The 16,984-nt window shown below is 34.3% G+C and overlaps 1 protein-coding gene across 5 annotated transcripts in view; it reads left to right on the top strand.

Moving 5' to 3' along the window:
* The window catches only part of TBC1D5 (TBC1 domain family member 5), a 495,953-nt gene that overhangs the window by 262,092 nt on the left and 216,877 nt on the right, over positions 1 to 16,984 (top strand). For all 5 annotated transcript variants that reach the window (XM_090408923.1, XM_090408920.1, XM_090408922.1 and 2 more), the window contains one exon: positions 7,314 to 7,456. In XM_090408923.1, the coding sequence (XP_090265049.1) occupies positions 7,314 to 7,456 (143 nt within the window). The remainder of the gene's footprint in view (positions 1 to 7,313; positions 7,457 to 16,984) is intronic.

The following is a 16,984-nucleotide window of genomic DNA, read 5'->3' as shown; positions in this document are numbered from 1 at the left end:
TTGTTGGAGAAGCTTATGAGAACTAGGATCCAGAGTTGGGTTGACAACAATGGTATTATCTTTGATGGACAGCATGGATTTGCTAAAGGGAGGTCATGTTTTAGTAATCTACTTACTTATTACAATAAAATGACTGCTTCCTTGGACAGAGGAAAATGATACACAGTAATATACTTGGATTTTGCAAAGGCTTTTAATAGAGTACCTCATGATAGGTTGACAGTCAAACTAGAGCAGATGGGGTTGGATATTAGATTGGTGCATTGGATTGGAGACTGGCTATCTGATAGGTATCAACAAGTTGTGTATGGGGTAGCGATATCCAGGAAAAGGAAAGTCGCTAGTGGAGTGCCTCAGGGGTCTGTTTTAGGTCCATTGCTGTTTAACTTGTATATTAATGATATATCCTGATACATAATGATATGGAGATATTCAGTTGTTTGCAGATGATGCAAAGTTGGGACGAACCATGAAGTATAGTGAAGATGTTGTGGCCTTACAGGAAGACTTGAATAGATTGAGTGATTGGGCACAGAAATGGGGATGTGAGTTCAATGTTGCAAAATGTAAGGTTTTAAAATTTGAAAAACAAAGATGGGATGCAGAATTTATGCTTGGTGAGAATATATTGTTGGAGGTTGAGGAAATAAGAGATCTTGGGGGTGATAGTGGATAAGGATCTAAAATTTAGGGGGGACTGCCAAAATTGGGTGGGCATCAACACGATTGCTTCTGGGAATGATGAGGAGGACACTGACATGTAGAAGTTGGGTGATTCTTGTTCCGTTGTATAAGGCTTTGATTAGGCCACACATGGACTATTGTGTCCAGATTTGTTCACTAGGTTTTCAGAAGGATGAAGAGATGTTGGAAAGAGTCCAAAGGAGACTGACTAAGGTAGTCTGAGTATGAGGAAAGATTGAGAAGATGTATTTTGCAGAGTCTGGTGGACAGGAGGAAGAGGGGAGATATGATAGAGACCTACAAGTTGGTAAGGGGTTGTTATAGGATCAATGCTGGATAGGTTTTACAGAGAATAGTAGGAGATCAGGGGAGAACCAGAGGTCACCCCCGAAACTGTATAAAGAGGGTTTGAGTAGGGGAGTGAGAGGCAGGTTTTTTTTGTGCAGAGTTGTGAATGATTGGAATGTCTTGCCTGAGAATGTGGTGTCTGCAAAGTTTGAATGTGTTTAAAACACTATGTTGAGCTGTGTATGTGTGTGATAAAAGGACCTCCCAGATTGAGTCTTTGACTCCATGAGGTCTTGGGGTGGTAATAATAATAATAGGATTCTTCACTAAAAATCATGCCTAAGTAGCTGAAATGTTTTACTTGTTCTATAAGTTCACCATTCACAATGCAGTTGATCTTTTTAATGCTGACCTTCATACCATATCTATTACAACAGTTATTCAATTTAATCATGGAATATTGCAGACTTTTAACAAATTTATTTAGAAGTATAACATCATCTGCATAAATCAAAGAGCTGAGATTAACACCTCCAGTCTTGATATCATGTTTAATACCATTTTCCTTCATGATGTGATCCATATAGATAATAAGAGACGGGAAATGTACATCCTTGGCTGAAACCAGGTTTAACATTAAACCGTCTTCCTGTACTTTCTTCAATTCTAACTGCTGACTTACAATTCAAATAAAGACTAAGTATTGCTTGATATAATGCCCCATTAATACCATATAACTGTAGTGTTTGGAATAGCTTCTCTTTTGGCACCTTGTGATATGCCTTTTCCAGATCTACAAAACTTAAATACATATCTTTGTTATATTCCCAATGTAACATTCCCATGATTTCTCAACTATCTGCCATAAAGTGAAAATCTGATTTTGACAGCCTCTATTTGGCCCAAATCCAGCTTGTTCTTCACCAAGCTTCTCTTCCACAAATCTTCCTGGTAAGATATAGGCAAATATACTTGCCTATATCTTACCAGGAACACTCAGTAATGAAATGACTCTGTAATTCTCACATTTAGTTTTATTTTCCTTTTTATATATGGGTACTATGAGAGCTCTACTCCAATCATCTGGAATTCGTCCATCTGTCCAGTCCTGAACTATGCAGTGCAGCCACTGTACGACTTTTATACCTCCATACTTGAGCATTTCTGGTCAAATATCATCTACTCCTGCTGCCTTTCCACATTTCAGACTTTTGATGGCTTTTTCTACTTCAAGTATGGATATGTATTCCTGACTGCATGCCTGGTCAGTTTTTTTACCACTGTGCTGCCATCACTGCTTGTTTCATTTAGCAGTTTTTCAAAGTAATTACACCATACTTCAAGGATAACCTTTTCTCCTGTTTTCATGTCACTTAATTTATCATCTATCTTTCCTTTTACAACACTCTTTCCTCCATTTGGAATCACTTGTCACTTCTTTTACTCTTTGTTCTTTTATTCTATTTTCTGCATACTTTCATTAGTTTCCACTAGACCCCTAACATCACTCAACATATTCTTCATTTCATTTTTCATTTCCAATATCTGTTTCATTAAATCTTGCATCTTGCTACCTCTTGTTCGGCCACACTTTACTTCCTTTTCCTCATTCATACTTTTTCACTCCCTTATCACTAAGTTTTGCTTGTACATCTTTGCATTCTTTCACTCCTTCAGCTTCTCCAACTTGCATTTCACTTCTGTTTTTTGCAACTTCTTCTGTAACCTTTGCTTCTACATCTTTTCATTCTTTTACCCCCTCAGTTTCTCCTGATTTCATTTCGGTTTTTCGTATCTTTCATTTCTACATTCTTTCACTCTGTCAGTCTCTCTATCGTTCATTTCATTTTCGTTTCTTTCATGTACACTATCTTTTCAGTCAGTTTCGCATTCTGTGTATTGTGGTCCAACAGTATATCGTACTTACGACAAATCCATACTTTCTCTCATCTTTTTGCTCATTCTCTCTTTCTCCATAAAGACATCTCTTACATTCTGCCATGCATACATATTGCACTCAGGACATCGAATCAGTTTTGAAAAGTCTATGTCGGCAATGCTACTTCACTTTCGTGGCATTCTCTGAGTAGCACCAGACGTGGTTGACCTCCTGACCGGCATTGTGTGATATTTAAAACAGCAATTTAGGCTAATAATTCTTATAGAATTCACACCAAAAATCACTCAGACATATCCCATTCTCCAAAATCAATAATGAAACCCCAAAATTTATGAAACACTGCTAATTATTATTCAAAATAGCACTTATCTTTCCGGAGCTCTTTCTGACACTACGTAACTTATGGCCCTTTAGCAGCATACTGTTTATGAATTTATTTTTCCTATTACGTTTTATACAAAAAAAAAAAAATGGACATTTCATTTATTTTACTGAAGTACAGTATGGACACAAATAGGGCATTTAAAACACAAACTGTTCGTACTAAATACAGAAGTATGGTAAACCCTGTTATTGGCGTCTTTGTTTAATATTGTTCCAACTCTGTTTTGATTATTGTTTTCACTACTTCCAGAGTGGTACATCGTCATGTCATCAACTTGAGTTTTGCCTAATCCTTTCCACCTAACTTCACTCATTCCTAAAATCCCAATTCCAAGTCTTTTCATTTCCTGGATAGCGTTTCTTAGCTTACCTGCTTAGATACATGTTTCTGACATTCCAAGTTCCTAGTTTTAGTGGATACACCATTTTGAGCCTGGAGATTCTTCGCACCCCTGTCCCATTTAAGGGATGCTGGAAACTTGGGTCAAATGTGTAGATTTGCTTGCCATAGGAGTTAGTCTGGAGAGAATAGAGCTGTTGTTTCTCCATTTGCTTTCTGCTCTGCAGTATTACAGATATACATTTTTTGAATTAACGATTTTTTTTTTTTTTTTTTTTGTAAAGGTGTGTGAAGACTCAATCTCTTAATCCATTTAAACAGTTAAAAGTAAAAAGAAGTTATGTATGTAATAATCCTGGGATATCTCTCTGTGTACAAGGTTAATTTATAGTTTAAGTTATTTTCTTTTTATTTTGATTAAGAGTTAAACTACTTGGAATGGAGAGAGTATTTTACTAATGGTGCAACTTGATGGGATCATCTTTAATAAGAGAAAGAAAGTACCCATCCCATATATATGTTATGGGCCAAGTGACTAATAGGTCATTTATTCATGATGCCCAGCCATTATAAATAACGACTAAAACGGCCACACAGCCTGATAAATATTGATTAATTTATTAAATTGATGGTATTATGGATAAAGGTACATTCTTTTTGAGCAATTTGATTTTAAAAAAAGTTTTTTAATTAAGAATTTGACTAGACATTATGAATAAAGAGCTACATTCTCTTTGGACAATTTGATTTTCAAAAAAAAAAAAAAAACTCCTCCTAACCTAAATTATGATCATCTCCCTTATAATGTTTTTATATTTAGTACTTAATCCTTTTCCATGCGGTTTCTGTCACTTTGGCCAATAGCGATATGGGCATCATGCAATATTTGAAATATTTCTTCAGTGTGAACATAATTTTTAATCAAATTGCCATATCCATATGTGATATTTATGTTATGGACCAAGTCACTTTGGTTTTTGACTCTTTCACTTTTTCTATCATTGTCCGATATGCTGATTTTGTAAAAATTTGAGTGATGACCTGGGCAAAGTTCTTTTCATGTCTCCCGACAAAAAGAAATCTGAAGAATCTCTCCCCTCCCCCCAAAAAAACTCCTACCGCTTCTAATACTGCCAAAAAGGTATCATTATCATCACTTTGCCCGACCAGATGATAGCAGTATTCATATTGACCTGTCAGTGTGATAAATTATGATAAACAATGTGAAATTTATTATAGTGCCCTTTGTTTGTCGTTATTCATAATGGCTGGGCATTATAAATAATGCCTGTATTAATCATGTAGTCCATAACATATATATAATAACTTTAAGAAAACACAGGAGAATATGCATAATATAAAGGGCTATATATTCCAAAAAATCAAACATAAGATAATTAAATAAGATTTTGGTAATCTTATTATTTATTAACTTGTCCTTGTTGGAATTGTTTTTACATGAAGGAAATGTTCTCTAAACAATTAGTTCTGTAGCCACTAATGACTTTATGGAACTCCTATTGACTTCTTGCGACATATCATTAAAAAATGAGGGAAGGGTTCTTGGATGGGTATATCTTATGGTGGCAAGTAATATTTTGCATAATTTGTTGAGTCCTGCATGTAATGATTAAAGTTAGATTATTAGCAAAAATTCAAAGCCACCTTTTTCAAGAATTTTGATATTTTTAGACCATCATTCAGTTTAGGTTTGGTTGATTATGAAGAGTTTCATAGCATTCTTTGAAAAGTCTCTCATATGGTCAAAACATACAGATTACATCTGTATGTTTTGACCATAAGATGTCTTCAGTGCAACCTGAATAGAATAGATTGCAGGAACAAGGAATCTGGTACCCTCCTGGGTAAGTCAAGAGAGGAAATTTGTTGTTTTGTTGTTCATAGAAGGCAGGATAGAAGAAATCTTGTTTACTTACTTGAAAGTTGGCTGGAAATCAGAATTTTTTTTAAAGACTTTGAGATGCATTCAAAAATACCTTTTATATAAGGAACAGAACTTTTCTTTATCTGATAGGGTGCTGTTAGTAGGAGAGTAATCATTCCAGATGTATTACGATTTGGATATAAGTAACCATTGAGTGTCATGTTTCTTTAATACATTATAATTCTGCTCTGTGAGTGTTCTTAGATGGACAAATGATGTTCCCTATGGACAACAAGTGTTAACAATTCCAAGTTTTTGTAAAGGGAGATGACTAAGTCCTGGAAAGTGTATCTTCTGGTGAACATAGACTTCTTATAAACAGAAAAACTAATCCATCAACTTCCTCTTTACAAGTGAATCTAGTAAAGGAAGGACTCCATTATTTTCATTTTCTAACATAATTTTTATTCTATGGTAAAGGTTTTTAATTTTAGCTAAAAATCTGTAATTCTTCATTTGAGTTTATATGACAACAGATAAAATTGACCAAATTGTGATCGCATCATCACTATAATAACAGCACCAAGTGGAGTGACAAGAAGAGATGTTAGTGAAGAGTTGTTCTTATGTTTCATGAAATAATTGGATAACAGTGGTGACATGGCGAAAAATCCATGGTATAGTTTTCCAACTGTTTGTATTTTGAGTACTTCCTTGTCAGGAAAAGTACTCAAAGTACACAGCAAATCAACCAATTTAAGGATGTCTGCTAGAAAATCTTTAGAGCAATTTATTAATTATATCTAATGGAACATTGTTAGAGAGAGAGAGAGAGAGAGAAACATTGTCAAAGCTCACCATGATGTGTCCAAGCTGCAAAGTGAAGGTCTTTCAGTTTAGAGATGAAATCTGCAGTATTCTTAATATAGGAATGTGATTTTCCAATTAGATTGGATAGCAGATTGATAAAATTTTGAAAGTTGATATAATGTTTTATAATGTCATAATTTATATGACAACAGATAGAATTGACCACTGGCCACAATAGAATGCCCATTTTTGATGGTGTCAGTATCTAATGAATCAGCATTGTTGATTTAGTGAGATTTCTATTGATAGGTTAATAGTTAGAATGATCTTGAAGAAGAATGCTTATCTTATGATTATATTCTGAAAAATCCATGATAACTGTACTAAACGTGACAATCAATCAATAAATAATAGGTGTGATAGCATATAATTAAAATGAAATATATATTGATGTTTAATTGACCATGATTTTTAAACATCTAATACCAACAAGTTTCACCGATGGGGCTGTCTTGCTTTTTCAGGGCGTATAACGGTAAGAGAAAAATACTCAAAGTGGCTAGTTCAGAGAAAATGGAGTAACACTATCGTATAAATTAAACATTAAAACAGAACGCGTAACATTACAGTAAGAGTGACTAACATAACACATGGAGTGTGTTATGTTTAACTCTTATGAGAGTGTTCTATATGTATAATGTTACGCGTTATGTTTTAATGTTTAATTTATACGATAGTGTTACTCCATTTTCTCTGTAATAGCCACTTTGTTTTTTTTTCTCTTACCATTATAAGTCCTGAAGAAGCTGGATAGCCCCATCAGCGAAACTTGTTGGTATTAGATGTTTATAAATCATGATCAATTAAAGATCAATATGTATTTCATTTTAATTATGTTTGAATGGCCAAATATAATCTAAACAGGTTCACTAATAGCATTTAATCTCACAGTGAAAAAAATATTAATATGTTTACTTTAAATATATATTATTTATTTATTTATTTATATATTTTTTTACTAGTCGATGGTTGCGCCTTTTGTTTGGAAGAGAATTTTCCATACAAGATTTGTTAGTCATTTGGGATGCTATTTTTGCAAACAGTCTTTCATTTGATCTTGTTGATTACATCTTTACTGCAATGCTAATATTTATAAGAGAACTATGTGAGTATTCAAATATATTACCATTAATAATATTCTGTATGAATTGACCTCCATAATACTATGCATTTCATGCCTTCACTTAAATTTATTCATTATCAATGTGTATATCATTGTTCAAGTTTTATTTTAAATGTGCATAACAATCCTGTAAGGTGATCAAGAATTCCTTTTTTATTTCAAGAGTTGTTTAGGGGAAAGTTATTTGTGAGTTTGATCACTTTTAGCGCTCTTATATCCAGTTGAAATATCAAATGTAGCATTTTTGTCATATTTTCAGTGTATTTCATAGGCATTTGGTACTGTGTGAAGATGTGCTTTTCAGTATTAACTCCCACAGAAATCTCTCCTGCAGTATACTAACAGCTATGCTTGATATATACACTCCTGGACTGAATATGTCCATATTAGAAATTGCTAACTTACCACCATCATAAGAGCATTGAAGAAGGATTTTATAATAGTACTGTATAGTATAAACAACACCAGAAGACAAAAATAAATAATTTATTGAGTTATTAATATTCCATTCGATTTTGGTAATACACACAGCACTCGGATTGTTGCAGAAACAATTAAAAATTTAACTGAAAAGTAAGAATAATGCCCCATCAAAGTGTACCTTTTAGGGACTGGATTATAAACAAGCTTTTAATCTTGTTAAAAAAACAAAACAAAAGAAAAAAAGTTTAATTTAAACTTTTTTTCTTTTGTTTAATTTAGATTAAATTTAGAGAAGACAAAGCTAAATGTAGCCATGGGAATGACTGTCTCCCAAATCTTAGGCAAATTAATGTGGCCATATACTTGCATAGCTGATTCTAAAACTATTCTCTTAGATCCATAACATTTCTCTCTCTCTCTCTCTATATATATATATAAATCAAGTGGATGTTAAATCCAGCATTATTTCAAAGAAGGCCGAGTACAGAAACTATGAAAGTTTTGTGTGAAATTTGACCAGAGCTTATGGGAATACACTCACCAGCATTTACAAGTTGCCTAGCCAAACCTTATAGGAGACATGATCGCTAATCCCAAGCATCTGTAGTATATTCACCTCCTATTGGTCCATTTTGATAAGGTTTCACTGGCCTGACATCTGTTTCAAACTGATTGGGTTTCATCAGAGACCAGGCAGAAACCTTAATAGAATAAAAACTCTTTCAATACTAAGGAACTTGCAATGTCAGAGAAGTGTTTTTCATAATCAAACTCTTGGTCAGTGCATAAAAGTATTTACTAAAATAAAGAACCAAAAGGCTTCAGTTTAGCCATGCAAAAATTATAAAATCAACAGTTTTAAAATTATATAAATATTATAAATTATTATAAAAAATATTTAATGTTTATTAATTTTAATTTATAAATTATTATAAAATATTATAAATTAAAAATTAGAATATAAAATTCTATAAAAAATTATAAAAATCAAGAGAGAGAGAGAGATTGAAAGAGAGTTTTTGCTCTCTTTTAAGGTTTCTGCCTGGTCTCTGATGAAAATCAACCACTTTGAAATAGCTGTCAGGCCAGTGAAACCTTATCAAAATGGACCAGTAGGAGGCGAATATATGGACTCTTGGACATAGCGATCATGTCTCCTATAAGGTCTGGCTAGGGCAACTTGTAAATGCCGGCGAGTATATTCCTATAAGCTGTCTAGTCAGATTTCACACGAAACTTTTATAGTTTCTGTATTCAATTTTGAAATAATGCTGGGTTTAATATCCAATTGATTTTTATAATTTTTGCATCGCCAAACTGAAACCTTTTGGCTCTTTATTTTATAAATAAATAAATAAATAAATATATATATTTTTTAAAAGAATTGAATGACATAAACCGAGAGTAAAGGAAAAAGGTTTAATGGTATCACACAACTAGTTTCAGCTTTTTACGGCCTCCTTCAGGTGCTTTTATACAAAAAGAAACATTAAACATTGAAGATAAAAACTGTGAACAGCACAGGAAAGTCACTATACATATTTAACGTGAAAACATTGTAGTTAACATACTCAAAGCTGTTCCTTCGTTGGCCACATTGTTGGGTGAGTGTGTGCGTATAGCATCTTGTGAGTGCCAGTATGTGATCACAGCAGAATGACAGTCTGGGCAGTTGTAGCTTAAATTATTATTTAAAAATACAGGGTTGAGGATGACTTCTCTAGATTCTACAGTTTTTCTCTCCAATTTGTCATGGCAACGGAAAATGTTGTTAGATCTATCCCAAAGGATTGTATGACTATGAATCGGCAAAAAAAAAGGATATGGCTGGATAAAGCACTGGCACGTGTTCTCTTGTAAGTGATGTCCCTCCTGTGCTCCTCCATACGCAATTCAATAGACTTATCCATCTGGCCAAAGTAAGGAATGTCGCAGTCACACCATATCTTGTATACACCGGGATATTTTAGGTTGTGATGGCTAGGCTTTGGATGGCTCACTAGAGAGCAGATCTTAGGAAGTGGAGTGAATAAAGTTCTAATGTCATATTTTTTGAGAACCTTAGCTAATTTTTGAGACTGAGCTTATGTATGGTATAGATATATTGCCTTTAACATCATTCATTTCTTCAGTATGGCGACTAGGAGGATTAAAAAGGCATTTTTTAGTAATTTTTTGAGAATAACCATTCAGTCTGAAAGTAGATCTAAGAAAATTTATTTCTTTATGAAGTTCATCTGGGTCGTCAAGAAGAGAGCGAGCTCCTTGTCCCAAAGTAGAAATAATTCCAAGTTTCTGAGGAGGGAAACATCGAATGTTTCTATATAGTGTGTGTGTGTGTGTGTGTGTGTGTGTGTGTGTGCGTGCGTGCGTGCGTGCGTGCGTGCAGTACAGTTGCCTTCTTCCATTTGCTGGAATGTTATTAACTAGAAAGTAGCATGAGAATTATATATATATATATATATATAACATTAGTGTAGATGATGAAGGTAGTTGCGGTTGGTGGAGTGGCGGAGATAGAGAGTTGTAGAGTAGATACATTCCCTCGATGAATCTTTGGACTCCCTGGAGGTGTTACGTAATAATAATATATTTATGAAGAACTTTCGGTAATTTTTTCAGATGGTATCTCTAGAGATCGAGGATGGTAATAGTTTATTATGATCTTGTACATAAGGTGTGGGAAGAATAAAATAATGAATGGGACATTCATTATTTTATCTGTTTTGTAGGAATGGGGTAACCATTGGCTAAAAATGTGTGTCAAAAATAACTGAGTTCTGTGGCAAGGCTGTATAATTATAAAAAATAGCCATAGCTCTGTGTTGTAAGTGTTTTGAGGATGCCATGCTATTGGGATGGAAAGAAGGTATTTGTCTATAGAAGTACTTTCTGGTATGAAAAGCCAAACGCCTATTTTTCTGGCATGGTTGATAAGTTAAGGGGATAAAAATCCCTTAATGTTTTTCAGCCAGTAAGCGAAACTAAGATTGAAAACTACGATCTGAATGTTTCATGCCGACAAACTGTCGGCGGATCCAAGCGTAAGTGACCACCTGGTATGTTTGTTAGTTTCCTGTAAGCAGGAAAAAAAGAATAATGAATATATGATAATCCTGCAACTAATGTATCTAGGAAAATAAACCAGTTGTTTCTTTTTATTTAGCAAAATGTATTTTTGGATATCAGCTGTTAAAAAATGTGCTAAAATTCTGCCTAATATGCCTAGACCATGAGACCAAATGCCAAACACATCATCTAAATAATGTAATTAGACTGGTAGTTTGTGTGTGACATTTTAAAGTGCTTGGTTTTCTAGAAATTTCATACAAAAATTCTCTAGAGGGATATAAGGAAAAACATGTGGCAGTCCCTTGCTCCTGCAAATTGTCTTACTATGGTCAGACAGGTAGGTCTGTTCAGAAACACATCTCGGAACATCAAGGCCACATTCGTCTTTTCAAACCGCAGAAATCTGGTCTCTCCCAACATGGAGATGAAAATCCAAACCATAGGATCCATTGGGAGAAGTTAAAACTTTTACACAGATCTTTATATAAATATGAACATTTTTATAAAGCAAGTGCTGAAGCCCTACTACACAGAGCAGATTTAAACCGCAACGATGTTCTTACTATTCCTAAAGTATGGGAAATTGTCATACAAAATTGTGTAAAATAATCTTTTTATATATATATATATATATATATATATATTTTTTTTTTTTTTTTTTAATTTTTTTTTTTTTTTTTTTTATTTATTTATTTTTTTTTTTTCAATTTTTTTGGAGTTTTTTTTTCAGTTATATTTAATTTACTTCACTTCTATAACACGTTACTGCACACATATTGAGATTCCATTGTAATCATGCGTCCTAACTGTATGTTATTCCTAGTATTGTTTAAACTACTATACTGATGATGTCCCAAGATACTTGGGATGAAATATTTACGAATTAAATAGGTCATTACTGTGGTTATTACATGTTTTTAGTGATGAATTCACCACAGGTTTCGTTATATAAAAAAAAGTTAAAAAAAAAAAAATATATATATATATATATATATAGCAGTCCCATCTGTTATTTTTCCTTTGCATGGAAAATAAGAAAGACGATAATGAATTTGAATAATTCAGATATGTCAAGAAGGAAATATAGCTTGATAATGTTAAGGGTTTCTGTTGGTGGTAAATAATGAAGTAATATGAAAGCAGATCATGATATCTGAACTCTTTAGGTTAATTTTGTTTTTTTTTGTGTTTTTTGTTGTGAAAGATGAAAAACCAGTATATTAAAGCGAATGTTTTTAATGAACAAGGGAAGGTTTCCTGTGAGTGAGAAAACTGATTTTGTTAAATGTTTGGCAAGTTTGTAGGTGGACTGTCTATGCCAGGGGTCGGCAACCGGTTGCCCGCAGGCCACATGCAGCCCAACTTACATTTTTGGCTGCCCATAATAGGTTGACAATGCTTACATGGCATGTGGCCCGCATGTTGAATTTATTTAAATGTAGAATTTAAATAATACACTTTATAATATGAATAATAAATTTAGAAATAATTTTATACCTATACTTCATGATATTGCCGTGCAACTTGGCACTGTTAAATCCTGAATGAAAGAAGATTAAACCTTTTAACATTTCATTCAGGGTTTAACATGAAATGTCATTCCCAGAGCCAGTATTGGTTTATCAGACTAGATAAGATAACATTAACTTACCAACATAATTTCCTTTTGTATAAAATATATCAAGTCATTTAGTTGTAAATATTTCTTGTAAATCTTCTAGTGTTATAACTGTGCTATTTTTGTATAAATAACCATGTACGAGAAAGAGAACGAAGTAATCGGCTTATGAAAAGAGATAGCCTGAAGCAATACACGTGAGCAGGGCAGAGTAACACGTGAGTTTCTCCAAGAAGCACACCACAGTATGGTATGGCGCTAGTTGTCAGGGAGAAGTAAGTGCCATGCATAGTGAAGGAGAAGCAGTGACGTATGAAGAGAAACATAGGGCTCACAATATAAAATCGGTTGCGGCGCCTAAAAAGCTCTTGGTCCTTTTCTTCAGCGGAGTGGTCAACAAAGTCAGGAGGTTGTGCAGAGGCCGGAAGGCCACGTTGAAGTGTCTGTGGGAGTTCGATAGCCAACCTGTAGTCAAGCAGAGTAGAGTTTCCGATCCAGCAAGGAATGCATCAGAGAACAGAATGCTATGCCGAGCTGATTGACCTGAGAGCGGTGAACCTAAGCTGTCACCTCCATAGAAGATGTGCCTTACCAGAGACCTGTGCTGGTTCGTGTAGATGACGTCTAATTAGAGTTTGGACGAGACAAAGGAAGTGCTACCTGGACGGACGTGTAGAAGGCCAAGTATTTCTTCAATCCTGGGTAAGGTAGACTTTTGATATATTGTGTAGCTGTACTGAGAGAATCAAGTATAATATGTGTGAAGAACTTTCAGATTTCTAGTCTAGTTAATGAAACGACTTTAGTGTTCATACTCAGAAAATTAGAAAGACTTTAAGTTTTAAAAGGAAGAAATGTGTAGAAATGCCTTAGTAATGTTGGAAGTTTTACCACCTTACCCCAGTCCTGAAGATACTTTCAGGCGCAAACTTTGTTTGTTCACACTTGGATAAAGGATTAAACTAAATTTATTATGCCTTAGTAATGTGTTAACTATGTCGAGCGTAAATCTCTTTTAGAAAAATTGTTTGCTGAGTGCATGTTTGCCTTGTGATTGAATTGATAACCTTAATTAATGTCTTAAATGCTGTGAGAAAATTAACGAAGTTTGCTGCGTACTCTAGAGTTCTGGTATTGATATTATAATATGCTAGAAGTGTTCTTAACTGGACATTACTTGTGATTGAAAATTAAATGTTCTTTATTATGTTAAATCATGGACTTGCCTGATTTTCTTCCTATCGAACAGCTCATAAAATTAGAACCATTGCGGGGAGGGAATAAAGGTAAAGGAGGTTACGACTGCAAAGCAAATCTCGATAGTTTAGATGATCTAAGTAATTAATGGTTTCGGTTAAGAAAAACATTGTAGTGTGCTAAGCTGGAAACTAATTCCTTGATATTGCATTGTTCAACATCTAAGACATATAGTGGTGCAGCTAAAAACAAATTTCTCTAAGTCTGAAAGGGAATTAACACCAGTGCAGTACAAAGGAATTGGCGTTAAGCCACGGCAGACCCTTGATGTGCTGATACATGTGCACTACCAGTTGGATTGATTTATGACCTAGACTGAGCTATGACACTGCATTGAAATTAATGTAAGCGGAATTTGTAGTAAGTAACTTAAGAATGAAAAGACATAGCATGTTAGAAAACCTCAGAGATATAAAATTCACATAAGAGAGTATTAAAACAAAGTCATTAAGGGGACAACAGAGAGTCTGACAAAGGTGCAGCCGAGCAAGAATTAATTAAAGTAATTAATAACAAGAACTATAACCAATATAAGGATAAAATTTACAGCACGAATCAACCTTGTGAGTCGTCATGAGTGGGGGATAACAAAGGCAACTTCATCCGACGACAACCGAGATTTTGGCGTACTTTTGAAGTCACGTTCCCTGGTCCGTCTTTTAATATAATTCAATAACATCAATTATTATTTTCAGAGGATATATATTTGTTAAAAAAAACTTAAAAAATGAGTCCAAGAAAACGTAAAATTGCAGATGTAGGAAAAAGGTTTAATGATGAATGAAACAGCAAGTACTTCTTTATTGAAAATGCAGGTAAGCCCCTTTGTCCTATTTGTCATAAAAGTGTTGCTGTTATTAAAGAATATAAAATCAGACATCATTACGAGAATGTGGTACTTTAAATATTTCTGTGATTTTTAGATTGATATAACAAAAATTCATAACTTAAGTATTTTCATTTACTCACTATTTTCTCTTAATTAAACACTTGCGGCCCGATTATTAAAAATAAAAGTTGAATGCGGCCCATGAGTCTGAAAAGGTTGCCGACCCCTGGTCTATGCTATCAACTATTGGATGAAGGGTAAATTAGGTGTGTGGATTTTTGAATCCCATTGTATATGAGTAGTGGTTTAACATGGTGAGGTTTTAGTTTTTTTTTTTTTTTTTTGGTAATTTTTTAAACAATTTATACACTTTTTTCCATTGAGATATTACATTACCCTAATCTGCTTTGGTTATAACAATAGTTTTTTGTTGTACAAGTTATAAGTTCTTTCAGGCTGCTATTTCATTTGGAGTAATATGGTTTTTATGAGGTTTGGATTTTTATCACAGTGCTGGCTATATTCAAATGAATATTGTTAGCCACTCTGGGAGATAACCTTTGGATCCTATGTTTAATACTAATTGTGATTCTTGAACAGGTAATTTATGTAGGAGCAGTGGCAAAATTATGACTTTGACCAAGGACATTCACTGTGTCTTCTACATTTTGTCAATTGTTCTAGTCAACTACCTGTTCTAGAAATTTTGTGACTAGTGTCGAACATGGGATCTATGATTCATTTCCCACAGTGATTAACAATATTTGTTTGGATGTGGTCAACACTCATTCAAGGAGGAATATAGGATATTTCAGTAATACTTCATGAAAACAAAGGTAGATCATTAACTTCTTGTCAATAATTTTCCTCCAAATTGATCTGTTATCTGTCAATATCCCAATAAACTACTGCAGTCTTTATTGCAGTAGTCTATCAGAAGCTTACGATACTGTTTGGAGGGAGGGACTCATATAAATTTCTTAAGGTCATCCCATGTAAAATATTGGGTCATCTCCTAAACAACTTACTCTGTGATCGATATTTCAGGGTAGTCACCGGAGGAAGCATCAGTAAGCAGAGCGTGCTTAAGAATGGATTACCTCAGGGCTCGCACCACTGCTTTTTAGTCTTTACATCGCAGATATTCCTGAAACAGCCAGCAGGACGTTTGCTTATGCAGATCTAGCTTTGGTGATCAGCGACAAATTTATCAAAAGAACTGAAGAAATATTGACAAATGATCTGTCGGCTTTATGGCAGTTCTATAAAAAATGGAGATTAACACCAAATTCTGGTAAAACTGAATGTTCTTGCTTTCACCTGAACAATAGTGTAAATCAAAAACCAGAGATATATGCTGATGGAACATTAATTTCATTTAATCTCACGCCTAATCTGGGAATAACTCTGGATAGAACTCTGACATATAAACAGCATATGATTAATATCACTACTAAAACTTGCACCAGAAATAACATAGTTCAGAAGCTTTGTGGTACTATATGGGGCTCAAGTACCACAACTCTGCGGTGCACTGCAATGGGTCTAGTTTACAGTGCAGCAGAGTATGGTGCTCCTGTCTGGCTCAATAGTTACCATGTCAATAAACTAGATACTAAACTTAACTCTACTCTGCGTTTAATAACAGGTTGCATTAGGAGTACACACTTACAATGGCTTCCCACTTTGAGCCACATTGCTCCTCCAGAACTGTGACGACATGAAGCCTTGCTTCATGAATATAAAAGAATTTTAAACAACCAAAATCTCCTAATACATGAATTTATTCCAAATGCTTTATCCAATAGACTAAAATCCAGAAGGCCTGCCATAAAAACCGGCCGTAATCTTCTTAGCCAGAATGACAGTATGGTGAGTATGTGGGATGTACTGTGGTCCCAAGCAGTATTACCTGAAGTTCGCAATCACATAAACATCTTTCAAAAACCATCTGGATTTGACCTGCCCAGGAATATATGGACGATGGCTAACAGGATTCGTACAGGCCCATGGTGTATGTGGAGATTTACTTTCAAAGTGGGGTAAGATACCAAATCCTCACTGTCCCTGTGGAGCCGAGACCCAAACCATTTACCATATAGTACAGGAATGCGAGCTGACAGCATATTCAGGTGACTTTAAGGACATCTTTGACCCATCCCCAGAGGCGATCAACTGGATCAAAAACCTAAATGTTAAAATATGACTAATCTTCTGTCTGATGCTTGTCATAAATTTCATATTTATATTTGCATGAATGTAGACTTTTTTTTTTTTGATCACATATGTGTATCTTATCTATACTCATCTG

The sequence above is a fragment of the Typopeltis vanoorti genome, chromosome 19, assembly GCF_054136105.1.
Source record: "Typopeltis vanoorti isolate ZY-2024b chromosome 19, IOZ_Tvanoo_1.0, whole genome shotgun sequence".
Classification (NCBI taxonomy): Eukaryota; Metazoa; Arthropoda; class Arachnida; order Uropygi; family Thelyphonidae; genus Typopeltis; species Typopeltis vanoorti.
This window is presented reverse-complemented; position numbering and strand designations above follow the sequence as displayed.